Raw genomic sequence first — 19,007 nt, 5'->3', positions numbered from 1 at the left:
AATTAGATCCAGGATATGAATGTGCGGCCGAAACCGAAATGCTGTAAAGTATAAAATAAATAGGGTCACTCACTCCACCCGATCAAAAGCCTTTTCAGCATCCATAGATATGACTACTTCAAGGATACTAGATGATGTTGGTAAATATAAATTATTCAGTTAACATCTGATATTGTGATATAAGTGCCAGGTCTTTATAAAACCTGTTTGATCAGGGTCGATAATTGAAGACATTATGGACTAGACGCTTTACCAGCATTTTTGCCAGGATTTCAACATCTGCACTCAGCAAAGAAATTGGGTCATAACTGCTACAGATGCAGGAGTATTTATCTTTTTTTTTTATTAAGGACATTGTGGCATGTTGCAGGGTAAATTGGAGAACACCAGTCTCAAAAGCTTTTTTAAACTTATTCAGCATGAGGGGAGACAATTTCCCATTAAAAGCCTTATTATAGACATCTGATGCAAAACCATCAGGCCAAGCATCCTAAACAGTAGGAATGAGGCTAATTCGATGCCATTGTTCTTTACTCAAGTCACATAAAAAGGCCTGCTCATTGAAGTGATTTTGTATTCATTTACTGATAATTAGGGGAGGTTGTTTAATGTTTGTATCATTGCAGACTAGGGGCTGCATGACTTAATTTTTTTTAAAAGTTGACAGTCAAGAATGAAAATCTAGTCAACTTTGACTAGTTGTTGATGACGTCATACACCTGAAGCGGGTTGGTTCGCTGGAGTTTTTTACAATTAAAATTGCGCCCACATTTTCAAAGTTAACACACATTTCTTTTAACAACGGTAGTTTCTGCTTCAGCCCTCTCCCCCCTCCCCCTGCGCAGCGGCCGCAAACTCACTGATGCTTCTGCAGCCTCTCCGAGATCCTGCTGCTCTAAACATTAAAATAATTATTTCATTTTCTGTTCCTCGCTTCTGATTACCTTCAATGGTGTCTGTTTGTTGCAACCACCAGGTACAAAAACTAACTTTTATTTATTTGACTATTTTTCCGTCCTGTCTCTGTTTATTATCTTCCTGCATCTCCTCTCAATCCTAAAGAAAAACTGCTACCTGGCTTCATATATTTTCACCTTATGAGTTACCTTTGAACTGCAGTTCTAAAAGATCTACCGACCGCAAAAACAGCAGAGTGCTCGCCGCTCGCCGGCCGCATCAGTGAGGTGCGTCACCGGAGGACAAACAGGTGATGCGCTCCGCTCCACAGCAGCGAAAAGCATCAGGCACAAATAAAAGACAGAAAGCAGAAAAGGAAATGAGCCGACATGATTGATCGTGTGTTAAATTAGTTTTTGAGGTGGTGACACCTAATTTGATAATGTTACTGTGGCTGTGCTCAGGACGCAGATGTCTCCAGCGCATCAACAGTCGACTAGTAGGCTAGTTGATACAACCCCTATTGCGGACACGAGCAGTAATACAATGGCCACTAAGGCTTTGGCAAAAACTGCAGATGGGTATTTTGTTGGTCTGTTGGTGAGAATTATCAACATGTCCCATGCGTGGTCCAGTGTGTACACTCCTTCCTCCCTGTTTATTGTCCTGGCAAAGGCGCCAGTGCGAGCCAAAACATGTCAGAAAATAGGTAAAAACAAGCTTTATTTACACTGTGTATTAGTGAAGAACCCCAAAAATTGAATCAGATTGAAAATACAGGATGAACATTACAAAGAAAAGCCTTCACAAACATGATAAAATGGAGACAAAGGTATCAGTCTTGGTATAAGTCACCTAAGTGGTCGACAATAGATTAAATGTGTCTGAAACAGTTATAATTTCATTTCAGCCATGTGCTACATGTAGAAAATGTCAAGTCAGTTAATTATAATTTCTTTTCACTACCTTGTTCATCTTTTCTGTCAGTGACCTGGAGCCCCTGCCAGATGAGAGACACCCATCCAAGCAGAAAGATCTGGACATTAGACTGAGAGAACCAGGGACTAACAACAGCAGTAACATGGTCCCACGAAGCGCCGAAGGCTCCATCTCGGAGGATGTCTTCATTGAGACGGAACTGCCCCCCATTCTGAAAGAGGAACAACAAGCCTTCAGTGATGGCCTCTGTCAGGAAACGTCTTCTGGTGCTTTTTCAGAGTCTGTTCAGACCCCTTTCCAGGTGGAGGTCTCCAGCTCACAGGCCCAGGGTGGTGCCCAAAGCTTAGTCAGTCAGCAGGAGGAGCCTGCTGCAGCAAAAGCAGAAAAAAATCCACAAAACACTGCCACAGTAAATGACAGCCAGTCCTCCAGGGGACCAGAGCAGCTCAGTGTAGAGAAGCCACCAAGCACACCCACCAATGCCACCACCAGCAGCACTAGCCAGACCCAGGGTCCTGACAACAGCAGCACCTCTCACCCAGGGTCCCAACGTTCAGCCAACCTCTCCGTCCCATCCACTCCACAGGAGGACACAGACCATGGGCTTGAAACCTCCAAAACAGACTCTGTGCAACAAGACGAGGAGGAGGGATGTGAGGAGCAGACACAAAAGGACGACACACATAAATCAGAGGGTAAACACACATGCTCACTGATTAGTGTAATGATAGGGTAACAAATGAAACATTTTTACCCTGGGATGCAGGTGCAAAACAGTTTAGGTGAATCCAGCCCTCTTTTGTCTTTTAGCTGCACTCTGACATCCATTTTTCTATAATGCAAGCAAAGTGAAATTTTCTGCTGTTTGATTTCTCTCCAATCACCTCTACTCTCTCTGCCTCCTGATAACCTTTCTGTTTCCACACTGCTTGGTGTTAGCTGTTGGAATTTAAAGATGGAGGGAAATGGCACACTGTTGCTATAATCTTGGCAAAGCTTTCCTAGGTTCATGCAGGGGTTTTGTGCAGGTCTTTGAACCCTGTGGCAGCCTGGGCCATTCCTCTGGGTGATGAGCTAAAGCCCATCAAACACCACTATGCAACAAACAGTTATAGTCCCCAGAAGGAAAGCTTGCTGAATGAATTAACCCAACATGTACAGTGGGGCAAAAAAGTATTTAGTCAGCCACCAATTGTGCAAGTTCTCCCACTTAAAATGATGACAGAGGTCAGTAATTTACAGCATAGGTACACTTCAACTGTGAGAGACAGAATGTGAAAAAAAATCCATGAATTCACATGGCAGGATTTTTAAAGAATTTATTTGTAAATCAGGGTGGAAAATAAGTATTTGATCACTTCTAACAAGGAAAATCTCTGGCTCTCACAGACCTGTAACGTCTTCTTTTAAGGAGCTTTTCTGTCCTCCAATCGTTACCTGTATTAATGGCACCTGTTTGAACTCGTTATCTGTATAAAAGACACCTGTCCACAGCCTCAAACAGTCAGACTCCAAACTCCACTATGGCCAAGACCAAAGAGCTTTCGAAGGACACCAGGAAAAGAATTGTAGACCTGCACCAGACTGGGAAGAGTGAATCTACAATAGGCAAGCAGCTTGGTGTGAAAAAATCAACTGTGGGAGCAATTATCAGAAAATGGAAGACATACAAGACCACTGATAATCTCCCTCGATCTGGGGCTCCACGCAAGATCTCATCCCGTGGGGTCAAAATGATCATGAGAACGGTGAGCAAGAATCCCAGAACCACACGGGGGACCTGGTGAATGACCAGCAGAGTGCTGGGACCACAGTAACAAAGGTCACCATCAGTAACACACTACAACGGCAGAGAATCAAATCCTGCAGTGCCAGACGTGTTCCGCTGCTGAAGCCAGTGCATGTCCAGGCCCGTCTGAAGTTTGCCAGAGAGCACATGGATGATACAGCAGAGGATTGGGAGAATGTCATGTGGTCAGATGAAACCAAAGTAGAACTTTTTGGTATAAACTCAACTCGTCATGTTTGGAGGAAGAAGAATACTGAGTTGCATCCCAAGAACACCATACCTACTGTGAAGCATGGGGGTGGGAACATCATGCTTTGGGGCTGTTTTTCTGCTAAGGGGACAGGACGACTGATCCGTGTTAAGGGAGAGAATGAATGGGGCCATTTATCGTGAGGTTCTGAGCCAAAACCTCCTTCCATCAGTGAGAGCTTTGAAGATGAAACGTGGCTGGGTCTTCCAACACGACAATGATCCCAAACACACCGCCCGGGCAACAAAGGAGTGGCTCCATAAGAAGCATTTGAAAGTCCTGGAGTGGCCTAGCCAGTCTCCAGACCTCAACCCCATAGAAAATCTGTGGAGGGAGTTGAAAGTCCGTGTTGCTCGGCGACAGCCCCAAAACATCACTGCTCTCAAGAAGATCTGCATGGAGGAATGGGCCAAAATACCAGCTACTGTGTGTGCAAACCTGGTAAAGACCTATAGTAATCTTTTGACCTCTGTTATTGCCAACAAAGGTTATGTTACAAAGTATTGAGTTGAATTTTTGTTATTGACCAAATACTTATTTTCCATCCTGATTTACAAATAAATTCTTTAAAAATCCTGCCACGTGAATTCATGGATTTCTTTTCACATTCTGTCTCTCACAGTTGAAGTGTACCTATGATGAAAATTACTGACCTCTGTCATCATTTTAAGTGGGAGAACTTGCACAATCAGTGGCTGACTAAATACTTTTTGCCCCACTGTAAATGTCACATGAGACAGCATTCAATGGGCTCTTGTTTCTATGTTCTCTCTGATTTTAATTAAAAGGATTACAGCAAATGTTTTAAACACAGAAATACATTTTTCTATGTACAGGTAGAAAATATCCTAGTACAGATTTTTTTTGTGTGCAAATTGTGTGGATTTTCCCAACCAAATATTTCAAATTTTCTTGTGGAAAAACTCCTGAGAGTATAAAACAAATTATATGTAGGATAAACTGCTAGTTTGATTCAAGTTAAGTTGCCTTAAAACTGAGCTAAATCTGACAGCCTGCACTCTTTTGCTGTTTCGTTGACCAGACAAATATATCAGTATACCTGTTTTCCTTAAGGAGCTTAATTTTCTGCATTTTTTTTTTATTTTAACCTGTAATTAAGTGTACAACTCAAATTAAAAGTAGCACACTGTAAGACACCCTGATCCTTTCAGATCCAACCCTGCCTTTACGTTTTACAGCTTAGCCATTACTGACATGATTTCTATGTTTTATTTAGCAGCATTTCAGTAAAAATTTGTGTATCATAACTGACTGGTTTTTGCTCCTCTGACCCACCATAGCTGAAACCGTATTTGGAATCTTCAAAAGATTTAGAACAAGATGGTAGTGGATTTCTGCCTGGCAGTCCTTACCACGCAGGTCAGATTGGATCTCAGGAACATATCAAGAGGAGCTCCACAGGATTCTGTGTACTTAAATTATAATGTATCACACAAGTATGAGCAGCAGCCTCCATCTTTTTTTACCATCTCTAGTTTGCTTCTATTGTTAACGGTGATTTCATTCAGCCTCTTGTAAACCTATAATCATCTCCCAATATTATGTTATTGTAAACCAGTTCCCTTTGAGTTAACAGTACAGAACTAATGTGTTTTTGCCAAACACTGACTGAAGCTCCCTGTATGGAATAGAAGATAATGAAATCATAAATGATCAGTGTTCACATTTAGTCCGGGAGATGGCTTTTGATTTTTTTGTGTTATTTTTCCATTTAAAAAGTTTTAATAATTGTTTTCATATTAATACTCCCAGAGAATCAGACGGTTAGTTCAGCATGCAGCTGTGAAGCACTGAGGAATGTCATCTTGATTCCATCTAAACATAAAACTTCACTGGGGATGTCTTAAGCCTTCATAATAATTGTTTAGATGTTTTTCATTTGATCCATGCAGAATCTTCAGTAAATTCCAGAATCATGCATGTTTTGGCCTTGTTCGGGCAGATTTAACTGTCCTAGCTATTTAGTCAAACCAGTGTTTAAAGCCCCTGTGATCATGAAACTTTTTTGTTTATTCAGGTACAGGGTCTGCTGAAAGGAGGAAGCACCGCACTCACAAATTCCTGTGTCTGCAAGTGGGGAAGCCCATGAAGAAGACATTTGTTTCCAATGCCAGTGCCTCCATGCAGCAGTATGCCCAGCAGGGCAAGAGGAATGAATACTGGTTTGCAGTTCCACAGGAGAGGTCTGTAGTTTGACTTATCTCTATGGCCCCACAAAGAACAAAGAAATGCAAATAAGGATTTGTGTTTGGCTTAATAACAGAATTTACAGTTGTAAAATAGCTTCTAGTTCTGATTAGATTGGGATATACACTGGTCAGAAAATAAAGGGAACACTTAACACAATGCAACTTCCAAGTCAATCACAATTGACATGCCAATTCTACATGCAGTTTCTGCTGCCCTTAGTTGAATGTTGAAAGTCACATTAGTCATCATCACACACTGGTGAAATCTGTCTCTGCATTTGTCCTATCCCCCTGGGGAGTGGAGAGCTGCAACTGTGGCTGCGCTCGGATGTATGAATGAATGAATGACTACTCAACCAGTGAGCTAAACACAGGAAGATGTGGTTCCAGGAACAAGAGGATACAGCGTGTTTGTCTTTGTGTCTTCATTGAAGTTTGTTTTCTCTTCTTTTAATCGTAAGACTGTGACCATACAGTAAAACAGGTCTCTAACACGACGCACTTGAAAGTCTCTCGCCTGGAAGCAGCCAGCGAGCCATCCTGCCTGACTTGTAATTAATGAGGAATGTCTTTTAAATTTGATGGCAAGCCTTCCCTGTTTTCTGTGATATCTAATCTAAAATTAGCATTTTGCGGAAGTAAAATCAAAATCTGATAATTGCACAAGTCTTTTGGCAAAAGCGTACTGCTGGAAATGTGCAGATTTATTGCTCTGGTTGCAGCACGGATCCCCGTTTCTGATCTCAGCGGCTGCAGCTGGAGTGGGTGAATGAAAACCCTTCTAAATAAGACAGGGTGATGTCAGTTATACAGACCTGTTTTCAGAAAAAAACATTCTTAGTAAGATAATCTGGGTGACAGTAAAGTCCAATCCGCAGTAACAGCTCGTTAATGCTAATTAAATGCTGTTCGTTTATGAACACATGTTGAACACAGACTTCAACCTCTGAACATCTCCTGTGAAAATATAAGGGCGTGTGACTTAGCAAAATAAAACCGGGAGTCTCATTAAAACAATTACCAAATTTATATAACAAGGCTCTTAAAAAGAGAGCCTGAACACTCGCCGCCTGTCATCACAACATCAGATACAAACAAACACACGCCTTACTTAACATCAGACAAGAGAAGAATCGTAGCTGTTACAGGTCTCAAATGCATTAACATTTAACAATTGTCAGCTAATAAAATAGGTTTGGGGCTGGGTGTAAAGCTTGTGTTTTTATTATTTAATCATTAGTGGGTGATTAGGTATATAATTCATTTTATGAATTACCAACCATTAAGTAAGGATTAAGGAGTCATTAAAGAATCATTAGCTAATCAATCCATCATGGGGTGGTTGTGAAGCTTATGTAATCATTGGTTAATCATTTGATACTGATTCTTTCAGCATTAGTTACTTTGTAGGTAAGCTGATTTTGTGAAGATTAGGTAATCATTAGTGTCTTATTAATTATCTAATCATTTCATGAATAACCAACCATTAAGTAATCATTCAGGAATATTTAGCTAGTAAATCTACCGTGGGGTGATTGTTAAGCTTAGGTAATCATTAGTTAATAAATTAAATCCTGATTTTTTTTTATCATTAGTGACTCATTAGGTAAGCCAATTTTGGGACCATTATTATAAAGTGTTACCTACTTTAAAGCCCCAGTGTGTGATATTTTTACCAGTTTGTTATCAAATCCTGTTTCCAGTTCACAAACTTGTCCTTTTTCACTAACCACCAACATCAATTCTAAATATTCATCTCAACTTGAAATTATACATTTTTATATACATAAACTGTGGTTGACGCTCCATGGTCATCCACCATCTTAAAATACAGTAGCTGTTTAGGGACATACGAACTCCACGTTACCCGTTTGGACTGTGAATGTAACCTGAAAGAACCAGCAGAGGGCAGCAGTGCACCCTGGAAGCATGGAGTTTGCTAATTCAACTAAGAAATAGAAAAGAATAGCTACACCGTTGCTGTACTTGTTAGTTTGAATTAAAAAAATAATTAAATCAAAAGACACGTGTCAGTTTGTCATGACCAACACTAGGAAGCCACATATGTTCAAATCCCCTCCTGCTTTTATCTGGACGTCAGCCTCCGATTAGTGTCTCTGACTCCCAAACTCACCTCAAGTTGTTCATTCATCTTTTCCTAGTACCAGAACTCCCGGTCCTTTCTAAAGCCTGTATACAGTCGCAGCATACACAGCATCTTCCCCGGCTTTAGCCATGGCTAACTAGTAGTTCGTGACGCCCATCTTCACCACGCCAGCCGTGAGCTACGATTAGCTGGTGGCTAAGTCAATATTGTTTACTTGACTTCCACAGCGTTTCCCCGGCTCACCAACCCTCCTTCACCAGCCGTGGATAATGAGCAGCCAGTGATCACTCCATTTCCATATGAGCTGGTAGTGGCAGCTAGTTTGTTTACATCAAATGTGAAATGGTTGTTGTGGGAAATTATAATCCCTGAAATATTCTGTTTCCCCTAGGCAATCAAGAGCAAATATTTTGAAATTCACATAACTTATTGTCCATTATGAGGACTAAAATACCTCAAATAAAAGATGGTTAAACTGAGTGAGATTACATCCTTTTACATAACTTTCAAAAATGATTCATAAGCTTGCTGCAAAAGAGTGAACAAGAAAGTTTTTACTGTATCTTTTTATTGTTTTTAGGAGGAAATATAGATTACAAAATCACAAGCATAACATTATTACATTACATTACATCATTTTCCTGTAAAAGTTTATTCCAAATGTTGTGAAAATAGCCAGAAGTGCAATCTCCCAACACGGGGGGGGGGGGAACAGAATAGTTCAGGGGAACACAACTTCTCACAACACAGGTTCTCACAACAGGTGAGCTTGAGCTCCCGGCTGATGTCACCCCTCCGCCGTGTGTGAATAGTGACGGCTTCAAGATATAACAGAACTAGCTTCCTTCAAAGCTGGTAGGTTGATAAAACAGTCATAATTATAAATGCGTTTTTAAAAAGGTCAAGTAGGTTGTTTAAAGCTTTGTGTGGGTTGTGTGGGTTCAAAATTGATTATACAATCAAACTCATGAGTGAGCCACCGTAGCTGCTATTCTTTCTGTGAACTGCACGGCGCTAAAGAGTCACATTTTTTCATCATGATTTCAATGGATTTCACACATGGGACCCTTAAGAAAAAAGGATGACAGCAGGTCAAATTTCAAAGTATATATTTCATCAAATGGAGGAAACACTATGAACTATAAATAACAGAAGCATTTGCACACAAAAAATTTGAAAATGAATGCTCCGGACTAATAAATTCCAATGCAGCAGCAGTGATAATGTTTGCACCTCCTCTCCTGTTGTAACTGTAGGTAATTAATCAGCTAACACATCAGTGCCATTTTATATATATATATATATATATATATATATATATATATATATATATATATATATATACACACCTCCACACTAGCAGGCTCCAGCAACTTAAGTCCAACCTGTGGTGAGATTTTGCACATCTTGCAAAAGCTACAACACTACACCACGCAAGAAGATGACTCTGCCTTCACAAGGAGCATATTTGGAAAGATCTTTCCAAATGATACCAGGTACAATTGATGATTTATTTATCATAAATAAACTTGACAGTCAAAAATACATAGTTGTGATGTCACATTTTTCTTTCTTTGAAAATTTAAGGATGCTGAAATCCAAAGTTTCCTGGAGGAGACCACCATATTGGCCCCAGATTTAAATCGAAAGTGGATAATGATGAATCCTGAGACAGGATCAGGGAAGCAGCAAACACAGAGGCATTCGCAGAGGAGGTATTTGTCTTTCATTGTACCACATTTCCATCGGGAGAGTGTCCTGTTTTGCTTCATTTCCAGACCCTAATTATGGGGGCTTGGTTAAAACCCACTTCAATGACAGAAATATGTAGCCCAGTTGAGCAGTGCTATTTAATAGCAAGTCCTCAAGTGTTTTGAAATAAGGAAATATTAACATCTAATTTAAAAGTGTGTTCAAGATTTTTTAAAATGTGAATAAATGTTAGAGGAGTAGAGCATAAAGTAGTTCATCAAACTGAAACTATTTCTTTGTCATTTAAAATGAGAACAAAAGCCGTTTATATTGAATACTTTATGGCAGAACACAAGAATTGGCCATTTTACATCCTGGGTGTCATGTGTGGGATTGTTGTCAAGGACCTCTGGGGTTTACCTTTGCCATCCACTGCCTATTCATCATATTCAGCTGCATTACAAAGGAATCTGCACATCTAACATCTTCCATTTACCAAACAAACCCAAGGATTTGTGAGTACAAAAATCTAATCAGTGCACATGCTTATTATGTTTACTTGCTCAAAGAGGCTGTTTGTTTCTGGCCACTGTTCACCAAAGCACCAATTCAGGCCTGCAACATGTTTTATTTTGAGTTCATTTTTTTCATTCAACTGAAAATGAACAATATTTGTTTAATGGTAACTAAAGTGTTGATATAAATTTGATTCTCGCATTGATGTTTCTCATATTTTCTTAGGAATTTTGTTGTTTCATGCAAGTGTATTTAAATTAATACAACTATTGAGCTTCAGTTTATTCTTAGCAGGGGTAAATGGGAAATTAATAATTTTTCATCTAAGTGGAGGCACCACCAAAAATTGGATTAAAAATTAGACCAAAACATAAATGTACAAGAAGTTGTATCTCCTGTGAGCCATTTGTACAGAAAACCATAATCAGAAGTTCCCAGGGCCCCGTATACCGTACTATACCATAAACAAACTAAACATTTCTGAACTAGCTACCTGACACAGGCACCGCTGGGATCCTATTAGTCAATTATTAACATAACTATATTCACTAATTGAGCCCTAAAAAGCAAACATCAAACTGTTTTATTTTTGGCCTAGCCTTGATTAATGACAGTCAAAGAAATAAAACTAATCATGAGCACCTTGTTGCAGCCAGAGTTAAGTTGTTGATGTAGGGGAGAAGGAATCAACCCAAAGCATGTGTTGATAATGAGTAGAATCCCAGAAGATATGCTTATGCACAAAACGGGATCGGAAGACTGTAAGCAACTTTCCATGCAAACTTTGGGATTTATTTTAAAAACGTAGGAGAAAAATGCACAACTTTAAGTTAACTAAGGACCTGGCGTATGCAGATTCTGGACATGGAGAGCACCTGCGGTGCTGCTGCTAAGAAGGATAAAATTATAAATTCCAGCAGCAATATCACTTGTACCGCTTCGTGCGCACACAGAACAACAACAAAAAAATACTCAAGCAGTAAATTATAGTTGTTAATAAAATAAATAAAAGCTCAGCAGTATCAAATAAATGTAATGCCTGCCAATCAAACTCAAACTTCAGAGATAAGTGAGTTTTGCATAAACCAAGCAAATGTTAAACATAAATCAGTTAAGCCTAAAACACAGACAGTTAGAGAGGCGGGAGATTTCTATAGGTTATAAGTGTGGACAAAATGGGCACATCATCCATCTGGTGCAAGGGGTGGATAAATACAATGAGAATGTCAAAAACCAGGATTAGAAGATTGCCAGAGTGAATGAAGCTACATCTAGAATTTGCTGATTTGTAAACACACTTTGGACGACCACATGTCCGAGCTGGACCATGTCATGGGTCAGCTCGCATTTGCAGGTGCAAAAATCTCCCTCACCAAAGGTCAGTGGTGCAGGTTGAAGGTACAGTTAGTTGGCCTCCTTGTGGGACTTTAGGGAGTGCAGCCTCAACATGGTAGAGTTCAGGGTGTTGCCAACATCAAACCTCCTACGAATGGCTCTGAACTTTGGAGTTTTCTAGTTGTGTGCAACAACTCTCACCAGTTCATGGAGAACTTCGCAGAGATGGCGAGACCTTTTGACTGCCCTACTGAAAAGGATGTGCCTTTTCAGTGGATTGAGCAGCAGCAGCAGGCCATGGATAACTTGAAGGCCGCGTTATGCTCAACTCTGTGCCTGGCACTTCCTGATTGTGACAAAGACTTCTACCTTGAGGTCAGGTTCTCTGCCCACTGCTTGAGTGCTAGTCTCTATCAGGTGTGTGACTGTGACAGGCATGTTGTAGCCTATGCTAGTAAGATCTTGTCCGGTCCGGGTTGGACTCTCTTTTATGCTGGAGTTGCTCTGGGTGAGCGGCGGAGGGCTGGGGTTGGCTTTCTGTTAGCCCAAGAACTCTCTGCCTGTGTGTTGGGGTTTTCTCCGGGGGACGACAGGATAGCTTCCTTGCACCTTCGGGTCGGGAAATGGGTCCTGACTGTTGTTTGTGCTTATTCACCAAATAACAGTTCAGAGTACTCACCCTTTTTGGAGTCCCTGGGATGAGTACTAGATGGTGCTTTGACTGGGGACTCCATAGTCCTGCTGGGGGACTTCAATGCTCACTTTGGCAATGACAGCTTGACCTGGAGTGGTGTGATTGGAAGGAAAGGCCCGCTCGATCTGAACTCAAGTGGTGTTCTGTTATTGGATTTCTGCACAAGTCGCAGTTTGGCCATAACAAACACTACGTTCAAACATAAGGATGCCCATCTGTATACCTGCTACCAGGGCAGCCTAGGCTACAGGTCAATGATTGACTTTGTAGTTCAGGGTGGGGAACCCTGGTCCATAGAGGGCCGCTATCCAGCATATTTTAGTTTCAACCCTGCTTCAACACAGCTGATTTCAATCAGCAGGTGATTAGCAAGCTTCTGCAGAACTTGATGAGCTGCTGACCAGGTGAATCAACTGCTGAATCAGAAGTGTTGGCGCAAAGACATGCAGGACACCGGCCCTCGAGGACCAGGGTTCCCCACCCCATTGTAGTTGTATCATCTGACCTGAAACTGTATGTTTTGGACACTCGAGTAAAGAGAGGAGCAGAGCTGTCAACTGATTACCACCTGGTGGTGAGCTGGATCAGATGGCAGGGGACGATGCTGCGCAGACCTGGTAGACTCAAATTTACTGTGAGAGACGGCTGGGTTTACCTGGCAGATGAACGTGTCCAGATGGTCTTCAACTCCCATCCTCCGGCAGAGATTTGACCACATCCTGAGAGCAGTGGGGGATATGAGTCTGAATGGGCCTTGTTCCGCTCTACAATTGTTGAGGCGGCTGTTGTTAGCTGTGGTCGCAAGGTGGCCGGTGCCAGTCGTGGCGGTAACCCCCGAGCGGAAGAAGGAGGCCTACAGGGCATGGCTGGTATGTGGGTCTCCAGAGGCAGCAGACAGGTACTGGAGAGCCAAGCAAGGTGCAGCAGTGGCAGTTGCTGAGGCAAAATCTCATGCATGAGTTTAGCGAGACCATGGAGAAAGACTGTTGTTTGTGCTTATTCACCAAATAACAGTTCAGAGTACTCACCCTTTTTGGAGTCTCTGGGATGAGTACTAGATGGTGCTTTGACTGGCTCCAAAAAGGTTCTGGCAAACCATCCAACGCCTCAGGGGAGGAAGGCAGCTACATGTTCCTACTACTTACAGTGGGGATGGGGAGCATGCATTCCGAGGAGGAACCAGAGCTGGGAGACTTGGGGATGGACTGTCCATTCTCTGGGGCAGAAGTCGCTGAGGTAGTCAAACAACTACGCAGCAGCAGAACCCCTGGGGTGGATGAGATCCGACCTGGGTATCTCGAGGCTTTGGATGTTCTAGACTGTCTGGGTTGACACGTCTCTGCAACATTGCGTGGTCATCAGGGGCAGTTCCTGTGTAGTGGCAGACTGGGGTGGTGGTCCCAATTTTTAAAAGGGGGACCAGAGGGTGTGTTCCAACTATAGGGGGATCACACTCCAAGGTCTACTCCAAGGTACTGGAGAGGATGGTCCGGTCGATAGTTGAACCTCAGATAGAGGAGGAACAATGTGGTTTTCATCCTGGCCGTGGAAATGTGGACCAACTCTTTACCCTTGCTAAGTTGATGGAGGGGTCATCGGAGTTTGCTCAACCAATCCACATGTGTTTTGTGGATTTGGAGAACGCTTATGACCGTGTACCCAGAGGCACCCTGTGGAGGACACTCCGGGAGTATGGGGTGGATGGTCTTTTGCTAAGGGACATTCAATCCCTGTATCAGAGGAGTGCGAGTTTGGTCCGCATAGCCGGCAGTAATTCAGACCTGTTCCCAGTGAGGGTTGGACTCCGCCAGGGCTGCCCTTTGTCACCGGTCCTGTTCATAACGTTTATGGAAAAGATTTCTAGACAAAGCGGTGTTGAGGGTGTGGGGTTAGGTGGCAGGAGAATCTCATCTCTGCTTTATGCGGATGATGTGGTCCTCCTAGCTTCATCAGGCTCTGACCTACAGCTCTTGCTGGGGAGGTTCGCAGCCAAGTGTGAAGCGGCTGGGATGAGGATCAGCACCTCCAACTCAGAGATCATGGTTGTTGACCGGAAACGGGCGACTTGCCAACTCCAGGTCAGGAGAGAGGTCCTGCCTCAAGTGGTGGAGTTCAAGTATCTTGGGGTCTTGTTCATGAGGGAGTGGGAGATCGACAGGCGGATTGGAGCAGCATCTACAGTGATGCGGACGCTGAACCTGTCTGTTGTGGTGAAGAAGGAGCTGAGCCAGAAAGCATGGCTCTCGATTTACTAGTCGATCTACCACCCAGTCCTCACCTATGGTCATGAGCTTTGGGTAATGGCCGAAAGAACAAGATCGCGGATACAAGCGGCCGAAATTAGTTTTCTCCGCGGGGTGGCTGGGCTCAACATTAGGGATAGGGTGAGGAGCTCGGACATTCGGGAGGCACTTGGAGTAGAGCCGCTGCTCCTCCATATCAAAAGGAGTCAGTTGAGGTGGTATGGGCATCTTGTTAGAATGACTCCTGGACACCTCCCCAGGGAGTTGTTTTAGGCTTGTCCTGCAGGTAGGAGGCCCCCTGGCCGACCCAGGACACAATCAAGTACATCTCCGAACTGGCCCAGGTACGCCTTGGGGGCCTGCCGGAGGAGCTGGTGGAGGTGGCTGGGGAGAGGACTGTCTGGAACTCCCAAGTTGGGATGCTGTCCTCGTGACCCGGACCTGGATAGGCGGAAGAAGACAAGACGAGACAATGAGTCCAATTCTGCTTGGTGACCATTCATAATACACTTGATATATGTATTTGTACATGTGTTCTTACGTGTTCATGCCTGTATTTACAGTTGTCTTCCACTTGGACTGTAAATATTAAGTGTAGCAGAACAGCTGATACTTTTTATGTATTATTACTTCCACATTGTTTCACAACCCCCATCCATAATGCTTACTGTGTGTGTGTCTACAGAGGAACTGTTGTTGGATATAGTGTCTTGCCTTATTATTTTATCTTATTGCATTCTTGGTCACTTTTGTACTCTTTTCTATCTGTCCTGGGCTGTGGTATTTCCCAAATTACCCCCACTATGGGATCAATCACAAAACAAGACACAAGATAAGACTTGTCTTGTCTTGTCTTGTCTTGTCTTGTCTTGTCTTGTACTGACTGCAAATTAAAGTAAAATGTTATTATCAGGAGAGGGAGAATGTCTTAAGTGGTTAGCAGCAGTGTGCTAGCTGAAGATTATAGAATGCATATTTGAAAGTATATGACTTAAATTCGAAAATAATTTTAAAAAACACTTGTCACTTACGTTAATTTTAGCCTTTACAACTCGTGATCACTCATGAACAATAATTTCCGATGGGGGGATGTAATTTCCACCATGCACGTGACTTTGTCATGTGACTTTTTGGGTCAAACAATTGCTTCTGATAAGCCATGGAGGTCATTTTTTGGAGCTCCGGTCCGCCATTTTGCTGCAGCCAGGTGCCTCTCTTTTAAGCTGCCACAAAATGTTATATGCATTGTAAAGGGTGAAAGATCAGTTTCCAAATTAAAATAAACATCATTCTTCTGTCCATTTAATTTCAGGTCCCACCAGTAAATAAATAAACAAAAATTGCCTTGGAGGAAGTCTTTGAAGAAGAGGACAACCAGCTACAGTCATTCCAACAACGACAGCTTGTTCTTTCTCCGGCCCATAGAGTGGATCAGGAGATCCAGCTGTAAAGAAGCTTGACCACCATCCTCTGCAAGGATAGCACCACCCTATGTCAGTGGAGCAAGAGAGACACTCTGCTCTTGCTGTCATGGCTGGCTGAAAGCATTCTGCATATGTAGGCATCCTCCACCCCATCTGAGAGTGTGTTCTCTACAGCTGGAGACACCTTAAGAGCAGAAAGATTGGATATCCTTCCTGAAAAAGCAGATATGCCCATTTTTCTGCTAAAGAATGGTTAAAAATTCACAGTTGATTGCTGCTGAATTGCGCAATTCACAGTTCCATTGGACTTGAGTGGATTGTCTCTGTTGCTGCTGACGTTTTTTTTTTTCTTAGCTTTCAGCTCAAATATCCTTTTACAAAGGAGAGTTGAAATGTATCTGGACATTCTTATGATTGCCACATAATATATTATGTTGTATTTTATTAAGTTATTTCTACCAAATAATATTGTTTATTTTATTAATTTATATTTACAAATTGATTTTTCTGGGGACCCTGTATCAAGGAGCCCTAGGCTGTGAACCTCTTTAGACCTCGCTTTTGGGTTTTTAAGGTCGTGTTACTTCTAAAAGTTTATCTTGTTCAAAGATAAGATATAAAACACAGTTATAAGCTAAGTGGCCTGTTTCTGCTCCCTTTTTCCAAATATTAATCGATAAGACAATTGGAATTGTACAAATCTTATTAAAGGTGCTGTAACAAATGTTAAAACAAGCTAGGCCCAGCTAGCTAGCTTCCACATACTCGTCCTAGAACTCTCACCCCTTCCGTTGGGTATAATCTCCCTCCGGATATGTGAACATGCTCTGCCACAGTGAACAAGAGAGAGCAGAACACCTGTCGTGGTTTACGTGAATCAATATGGCCGAATGACCGGAACGTGAAAAATTAACGATATAAACGTCTAACATAAATAATGTATTTGAACTTATTCATATGGTAACAAAGTATGTTTTAAAATGTTTATTTAGGGATTATTTTCAGAATGAAGAGTAATAAATAGCATGGTAACCTGCTGGTAATAGTGAAAATAATAAGCTAATACTCCTTTGATTTTGTCAGTCAAACATTGTTGTTACCTCTTGTTTTGTAGTGAAATTGGTTCTTTATTTTTCCACATTAGTTTTCATGACGAGAACCTCACAGGGTCTGATACAAAAACCACAGCCACGAGCAGTTGATAAAACTGGAAGAGCTCATGGAACATCTTAGCACAAACAGATGGGTGAGAATAATTTTGGACAAAGTATTTCAAATCAAGATGCAAGTTGAGTTTTGGAGTTACAGCAAAGGATTGCTGAAGAATGTTTACATTAATTTTAGATTATTTTCTTCCTGTGTACAAGTGTGCAGAACCCATGTCCCTGTTTGTGAAACAAAATTTACTTTATGCTACAAATTCAACTTCACCAGTTGTGATTTCACCACAATAAGAATCATGCAAAGCATTCATATACCAACATATAATTGTATTGGGTGGACTGTTATCATTGCTCTTTTTTACCTTTTTATGTCATTATTTAAAGATAATTATTAAAATTGCTCAAATTTTCCCAAGAGCTCTACAATTTTCCATACATTCCACATTGAGAAAGTAAATAGCAGAGGTGTGGACTTGAGTCACATGACTTGGACTTGAGTCAGACTCAAGTCATTATTTTAATGACTTCTGACTTGACTCAATAAAATCTATTAAGACTTACGACTTGACTCGAACTTGAACGCCATTGACTTGCGACTTGAATCAGCTTGTATCTGTTGACTTCAAATTCAATTCAATTCAAAGATACTTTATTAATCCCAGAGGGAAATTAGTTTCTGTACACACAATTCTGGGATCAGACATACAGACATAGGCATAGATACATGAAAAGAATTGGTGACTGTGGTCATTCGCAACCCTAGTCGCGCCACCTTAATAGAGATCAGAGGGGTTTACATGCGGATTGGGTCAGGTGGAGGAAAAAAAGGCACTTCAGAGTTACCCTCCACAGGTTGGGCAGCTTTGCTATGCAAAAAACACCTCAGACAGAAATGCAACAGACTTCAGACATTACACAACATAAGTGTCCACTAGGTGGGGAGGTAGGGTTGGGGACTCTCCACACATCAGTGCATGCAGCCGCGATAAGCAGCTCTCCTCACCTCTGTTTGGACAGGGGAGGGAGGTAGTTGGGTTTAGGGTTATTACTGAATCTTAATAAAACAAATTTTATACTGTTTAATGATAAAAAGAACAGTGATGTGTCATTGTAAATAGATGGGATTGCAATTCAAAGAGTAAAATAACTACATTTCTTGGAGTTTTTATTGATGGAGACTTGTCATGGAAATGCCATATTAGTTACATAAAAGGTAAAATTGCCAAATCCTTAGGAGTATTACATAGAGTCAAGTTTTTACTAATTCTGGTGTGTTGGCATTGTAAAATTCACTGATTGTTCCATACTTATTGTGTAGAAATCTGAGGAGCAACATACAAAAACTATACACAACCCTTTTTTATTTTAACAAAAAGAGCTCTGAGAATCATCAATTATAGTGGCTGTAGAGATCCATCAAACCCATTGTGTATTACACATAAATTACTGAAATTTCATGATTTAAAATACTGGAAAATCATACAAACCATGTATACAGCCAATTTAGGTACTCTGCCACAAACATTCAGGGGATATTTGAAAAGAGAACTAGTAATTCAATGCTGAAAGAAACTGATGTGTTTACCAAACCTAGATTTAGAACTAAAATTAAGCAGTGGATTATATCTGTAAATGGTGTTAAATTATGGAATAACCTTAAAAGGGAAATAAAAAAAACTGTCATTTAATATATTCAAAAAATGTACCAAATTGAGTGTACTAAATAATTATGAAAATGTAAATTAAAT

General features: G+C 41.3%; 1 protein-coding gene across 5 annotated transcripts in view; it reads left to right on the top strand.

Annotated features, from left to right (window-relative positions):
- Positions 1-19,007, top strand: part of oxr1a (oxidation resistance 1a) — a 184,097-nt gene that overhangs the window by 137,525 nt on the left and 27,565 nt on the right. For 3 of the 5 annotated variants that reach the window (XM_054740517.2, XM_054740518.2, XM_054740516.2), the window contains exons 9-10: positions 1,885-2,531; positions 5,914-6,079. In XM_054740517.2, coding sequence (XP_054596492.1) covers positions 1,885-2,531; positions 5,914-6,079 — 813 coding nt within the window. The other 2 variants (XM_054740520.2, XM_054740519.2) reach the window with 2 other exon arrangements.

Source organism: Nothobranchius furzeri, chromosome 5 (assembly GCF_043380555.1).
Source record: "Nothobranchius furzeri strain GRZ-AD chromosome 5, NfurGRZ-RIMD1, whole genome shotgun sequence".
NCBI lineage: Eukaryota > Metazoa > Chordata > Actinopteri > Cyprinodontiformes > Nothobranchiidae > Nothobranchius > Nothobranchius furzeri.
Note: the sequence above shows the minus strand (reverse complement) of the source record. Positions and strands in the feature narration are given on the sequence as shown.